Source organism: Tenrec ecaudatus, chromosome 5 (genome assembly GCF_050624435.1).
Source record: "Tenrec ecaudatus isolate mTenEca1 chromosome 5, mTenEca1.hap1, whole genome shotgun sequence".
Taxonomy (NCBI): domain Eukaryota; kingdom Metazoa; phylum Chordata; class Mammalia; order Afrosoricida; family Tenrecidae; genus Tenrec; species Tenrec ecaudatus.
In genome coordinates this window covers 89,352,176-89,358,842 of record NC_134534.1, presented here as the reverse complement: position 1 = coordinate 89,358,842, position 6,667 = coordinate 89,352,176, and the positions used below count along the sequence as shown (strand labels likewise).

At 43.4% G+C, this 6,667-nt stretch overlaps 1 protein-coding gene across 6 annotated transcripts in view; it reads left to right on the top strand.

Annotated features, from left to right (window-relative positions):
- Window positions 1-230: 230 nt before the first annotated feature.
- ASPH (aspartate beta-hydroxylase) overlaps window positions 231-6,667 on the top strand; it is a 146,757-nt gene continuing 140,320 nt past the window's right edge. For 2 of the 6 annotated variants that reach the window (XM_075549709.1, XM_075549706.1), the window contains exon 1: window positions 269-604. In XM_075549709.1, coding sequence (XP_075405824.1) covers window positions 424-604 — 181 coding nt within the window. In that variant the 5' untranslated portion in view covers window positions 269-423. Of the gene's footprint in view, window positions 605-6,667 lie in introns of all 6 variants that reach the window. The other 4 variants (XM_075549710.1, XM_075549708.1, XM_075549711.1 and 1 more) reach the window with 3 other exon arrangements.

Here is a 6,667-nt window from a genome sequence, read left to right as displayed (position 1 = left end):
CCACATTCCACAGCACAAGGATCAGCAGGAAAACCGAAAGGCGTTCGCCCTCAGATGCGCGGCGTCGCGTCACCACTCTTCAGGGGCTGGTGCAACGCACGCAGGACCCACGCCCCTGAGAGCGGCGCCTGCGATTGGCTGGCGCGTGCCGTCACTCGGCCGTCTGTGGGCGGGCCAGAGGTGGGCGCAGCAGGAAGGGGTGTGGCCTTGCGTCCCGCGAATCCCGGGCTCTGGCTCGGGGGGAGTCGCTGGTTCCGCCTAGACGAGGGCGTGGCGTGGGCGCTTCCGGCACGAGCGTGGAGACCTCCGAGGCTCTGCTGGTCGTGCTGAGGGACCGGTCCCTCCTGCCGCTATCGCCGCCGCCCGCGTCCCTGCGTGTGGAGGGAACCGCCTCAGCCTCGGACCACTCCGGCGGTGCTATTGATGGCTCCGCGGAAGAATTCCAAGGGCGGCGGCGGCGGCGGTAGCAGCGGCAGCGGCAGTGGCAGTGGCAGCGGCGGCTCGGGCTCCGGCAGCACCAGCGCGGGCAGTAGCAACGGCGGCGGCAGCAGCAGCGGCAATAGCAGCAGCAGCAGCAGCAGCAGCAGCCCTGCAGCTCGAAGAGGTCAGAGGCTCTGCGGGGCTGGGAGGACCTGGGCTCAGCTCTGGCGGGGCCGCCGCTTGGGACGGGCACTGCGGTCTCCATCCCCCCTGGCGCCCGCAGCCGCGATCCCGTGGCGTTTTGCTCCGCGGGCGGAGCTCGTCCTCCCCACGCTGTGCAGCTGGCCGGTGGGTCCAGCTGGCCGGGCGGTCGCGGGGCCGAGGCCCTGGGGCCCTGCCACCCCAGGTTGAGCTAGTGACTTGGGGGAAGCGCTTTCCTGGTAAATTGCTTGGTTTTCCCTGGTGCCGCCGAGATTGGCTGGTTTTCCCTGGGACCGAAGATGGGCAGTGAGACAAGTTACCTTTGCTTTACAGATGTTGAAGATGAGTCATTGTTAGCAAAAGTAAAGTTCATTGTACTGTGAGCTTTTAAAAACACCTCAAAAGGAAAAAACGAAAATTGGGAGTGATTTGAATGTTCTTTGAAATTATTTTTAAGTATTTTGCTTTTATATAGTTTTGTTACTGCTTTACTTTCCTTTATTAATAACTTTTTTTCTTTAACCATGTACCCAGCCAGCAAAGAGAGAGCAGTTATTTTACATATATTTTGTCGCCTAATTAAATGGCTCTCAGCATATTTTAAAAGTCATTTAAGATATTGAAACTGCAATGAGCTAACATGTATACTGAACTGTACACTTTTAAAGTAATTTGTTTCCTTGCTGAGCTCCACACGTAACACTCATATACAGTAAGACAAAATCAGATCATAGTAGTCATACCGTAACGAAGTAGATACATACTGGTATCTTCTTTATCACTATCTGAAAATTTCCAGTGTACTCTCATGTATATTTTCTTTTGATTTCTTTACTTACTGTTGTTCACTCCTTTCTCAAGTCTTAGACTAGCCCTGGCTCATAAAAGGCTGTCAATAAGCGATTATCTAATGAATGAATTTAAATAGCGAATCTAGTGCTGACTTATTCTGAGAACTAATGTTTCTTTTCTTAAAGGAAGAGACTGTATTACACCTCACACACAGTGGAATCCTGTTTAAAGTCCATAGTAAGCATAATGGTTGACTTTTGACTGACGTCAAAGTTTGTGTACTCCTTTTCCACTTGCCTCGAAACGCTTACCAGTTACTAATAGGCTGCTTTTCCCACTCCATCTATTCTGTGTTACCTTTCTAATCGAGAAGTAACATTGTACTGCTCTGGCACACTGAGCAGAAAAAAAAGGTGAAGGAACATTCAATGTTTATTGTTTAAACACAGTCTTTTCTGCACAAATGAGGTTCATTTTCATTCCATGTTTTTCTTCATAAAGGATAGAAAGGACTGATTACATTTCAGGAAGTCACTTTAGATGGTCTTTTATTGGTAAGGGGAGCAATGGAGTCTTAGTGGTGTAGTGGTTAAGTGTTGGGCCACCATTGGCATGGTCAGCAGTTCAGAAACACCAGGAGCTCCCCGGGATAAAGACTGGGCCTTAACTCCTGTAAATAGTTACCTTCTTGAAAACCTTTTGTACATTTATCTTATAGTTGTTATAAAACAATTACAGTATGTAAAAGAGAAGTATCTGTTTTTTTAGAACAGTAGTAATAAAGAGTTGTTTCTGGAGTCATGCATAGTACACAATTGATTATTGGCCACCTATCAGACTTCCCCCTTGCCATTTATTCAGTAAGTACTGAGTTTTTATTGCATATCAGACATTTTAGAATGTACTAAAGATGGACATGAGAATTCTTTCCATTGAAATAGTTACATAGCAGTGTTCATTCTGTTTGTTGCTTTTTTATAGCAGAATATACTTGAATGATAAATCAACGTGTTCTTTTTTACTCTTTATCTGGTCATTGGGGTGTGAACATATATAGGGCAATAAAGGAGGGGTCAAAGCAGTTCAGTAGTGACATTCCAACCTGTAACATTATCGTTGAGGAAATAGTTTTGTAGGACTAGAGCCCAGGTTTTCTATTTTTCATTTGTTATACTGTGTGACTTGACTTGTAGGTTCTCTTGTTTGTAAGATGTGTGGGAACCAGAAAATTGAATTTTATTGTGTTTTATTAATACTACACATAGTAATGTAAGAAGTGGGCTTTTGTCATATCACCAGTTAAATTTCTCAGACCACAATTATTTATGGTTGAAATACTACATTTGAAGATCTTGGTTTGAGAAGATGAAGTTGAGAGTTGATAGCAGAATCATGATGATCTCATGTACAACACAGTGATCTGCTACTTGGTCCTGCCTTCTTGCCAGAAAAGAAAAGCAAACACTCCTTGCCATGCAGTTAATTCTGACTCACAGTGACCCCATCAGAACGAGTACAACTGTCCCTCTGGTTTTTGAGACTATAGATCTTTAGGAGTAGAAAACTTCTTTCCCCCTCACAGTAGTTGCTGACCTTGCAGATGACAACTTTTTCTACTAAGTCCGTTTGGATATAGAATAAAATCATTCATGAGCTGTACTGGTCAAACATTTAATTAACTCACTCTGAAGATTAAGGCTGAAATTGCTTCTTTTTGGTATGAGGCATGTGATGCTAGCTTGAATTGATGATTTCTTGGATGGGCCTTACACAAACCACAGGCCAGCTGTTTCCCACCCTGACACTCCGTTCCCAGGGCTCCTTCATCTTCTTCAGTCACTGGCAGATTAGAGTGTTGGTTATTGTGTGTATGCATCTCATCAAGGGTGGTGTCCTTCATTCTTCTCAGCCCTCTACTTCCCTCAGTGGATATTTACCTCCTGCTGTTGATCCTTCCTGATAATGCCACCAGAGCAAGTGAGCTGAAAATGCATGGCTGTGATACAAATAACCAGTCTTTTATTTTTTCAAATCATTTTATTAGGGGCTCATACAACTCATCACAATCCATACATACATCCGTTGTGTCAAGCACATTTGTACATTTGTTGCTATCATCATTCTCAAAATATTTACTTTCTACTTGAGCCCTTGGCATCAGTTCCTCATTTTCCCCCCTCCCTCTTTGCTCCCCCTCCCTCTTGAACCCTTGATAATTTATAAATTATTATTATTTTGTCATATCTTACACAGCCCAAACATCTCCCTTCACCGACTTTTCTGTTGTCCATCCCCCAGGGAGGAGGTTATATGTAGATCCTTGTAATCAGTTCCTCCTTTCTACCCAACTCTCCCTCTACCCTCCTGGTATCGCCACTCTCACTACTGGTCCTGAGGGTTCATCTGTCCTGGATTCCCTGTGTTTCCAGTTCCTATCTGTGCCAGTGTACATCCTCTGATCTAGTCTGATTTGTAAGGTAGAATTGGGATGATGATAATGGGGATAGGAGGAAACATTTAAGAACTAGAGGAAAATTGTATGTTCCATTGTTGCTACACTGCACCCTGACTTAGTGAGTCTTTTTTCTAGCTGGTCTACAAGCGCTGCTGTAACTTGGGACCCTGCTGATTTTTAAAGTACCGATGGTTTAGCTTACAGCATCATGGCAATATAGAAATCATTTCAATACTGTAAATTGACAAGGCTGAGGGCCCACACAATAAGATTTTGAAATATTTCACACCACGAGTTTGAATATAATGATAACATGAAACATTATTAAGTTTTTATCAAAGAATATAGGGTAAAATATTTAATCTCCTGAAATGTGTTTTAGTAAAAAAAGGTTATTATGTGGCCAAACTAACCTGGTGGTCATTTTGTGGAAAGTGCTGTTGATAACCTGAGCTCTGGGGATTTATATGATGTTTCGATATTTTAAGCAAGTCACTGCTTTTCATTTAACTACTTAATTAAATTGAAAAATTATAAAATATCTCGTGTTTTAAGAAAATAAAAGGAATGTAAATACATTACAAATAGTATCACACATATAAAAGTATGTGACTTGCATGATCATATGGGGCTAGGAGGAGCTTTATTTTTTATTTGAAAAATAGCTCATAGACTGTAGTATGCGTAATTTCTGAAAATGTGTTTTAGTTTTTCATTGTTTTAATACTATTGACTTCCTTTCCCTATAGCTCCTAATGCTTTCCACCTGAATGCTTGTCTCATAGTCCTGTTACCTTCAAGTTGGAAGAAAGATGAGGCTTTCTACTGCCGGGAACAGATACAGTGTAGGAAACTCACAGGGGCAGTTTTACCCTGTCCGACAGAGGTCCTGTGAGTTGACGTCAACTTGATGGCAGTGAGTTTGGAGTTTTATTTGGTCACCACTTTACTCTTTACCTGTAGGGGACACTGTAGAACATACTTCCCCATTAGTTTGTGGTTGTTAGGTGCCATGGACTTGTTGTGACCCTATGCACAACAGGAGGAAGCACTGCCCTGTCCTGCTTTTTCCTAATTGTTCCTCTGCTTGAGACCCTCGGTACAGTCACTGTCAGTTCCTTTCATTGAGGGCCGTCCTCTTCTTCACTGTCCCTCTGCTTTCCCAAGTATGATGTCCTTCTCAAGGGACTGGTCTCTTGACAACATGTCCAAATTATGTAAGATGAAGAATTAATTAGCTCTGTACATAATCAGAATTATTTACTTAATCCTTTAGTAGTTAGCTCTTTGATTCTCAAGGTTTCTAATAGTATATTTTGGAATTTAGAATTAAGGGTTTATCCCTGAAGCTCCCTGCCACCTATAGAACAGGACAGAATTGCCCCTGTGAGTTTCTAAGACGCAACACTTTATGGGCATAGAAAGCCTTGGAGAAGCATTCATGTAGTATGATGTCATTACAATGGCTGCAGAAGTAGATTCATTTGTTGGGTATTAGCTCATTTGGAAACACACTTCAGTTTTTCTTTTCTCTTTTTTAGTGTCTCTTACATTGCCAAGTAAATTATAATAGTATGTGGAATACTGTTTGCATTCTGATTCCTTTGAGTGAAGAGGCCTTGAAATGCTTATGTAGAGACTCAGGCTCATTGCCGAATCCTCCACTAGACATTCTAGAATAAAACGATAATAAGGTCATAGTTCTTCCACCATAAGAATTACGTGTTGTTTTGTGTTTGCTTGAACAACATTTTGTCCAACCTGACCAAATCATATGAAACCAAGTAATAATAAGTGTTTGGACAAAGCCCCAATAGAGCCCCCAAATGGACTTCAGGCTAGGAGGAGCAGCACCTGGAACTCCCCCAGGACCAGGGGGAAGAGAGTCATAAAGGCCCGCGGCAGACCTGGACCTAGGAATGTTTTTTTTTCACTGTTTTTTTCTTTCTTTTTTTCCCAATCTTTTGTTTTCTTATTGTTTGGCCTGGGACATTGTTGGTTAGCCTACTTATATAAGACAGGCCTGGGAAGCAAGCTTGGGAAGAAAGCAATGGGGCCAACAGCCCGGAGGGGGAGAAGGTGGTGGGAGAAGAGTGTGGTGAGCACCAATGCCATAGACAGCGGAACAACTAGGGAATTAAAACCAACAACGAGGTTGTAGCGATCCTGTGGGCATTAGAGCAACAGCAGTCTAGTTGAGGAAGTACTAAGAGGTGGAAGAAGGGGGAAATGATGGTGGCACTGGAGGAAGGCAAAAGGAAACAGGAAAGCTCTAGGAAGCAAAGCTATGGATAGAGGTATTAATAGGTGTGTACTCATGTAAATACATTAATCCATAAAAATAGAGGTATTAGCCTATGTACATATATTTATAAGGCAATGCACTGAGGTTGCGGATGGACCTTGGGCCTCAGCTCATACTCTTCCTCAATACAAGAACACTTTGTTCCAACAAACTGGGATTTTGTGATGCTCAACTCCCCCCCCCGCCCCTCCCGCCTCCCTCTCCCCTTCACACACGATCACTGAAGATAAAATGGGTGCATAAGAAAATGTGGTGAAGAAAGTGGATGGTGCCCACTTATTAAAAGATATAGCCTCTGGGGTCTTGAAGACTTGAAGTTAAACAAGCAGCCGCTCAACAGTGAAGCAACAAGCCCATGTGGAAGAAGCACACCAGCGGATGTGATCATGAGGTGTCATCAGGACCAGGTAACAGGCATCAGAAGATTCATAACAAACATAAACAACACATGCTGTTGAGAACGAGGGGCCTGGAGCAGAGACTCAAAGCCCATC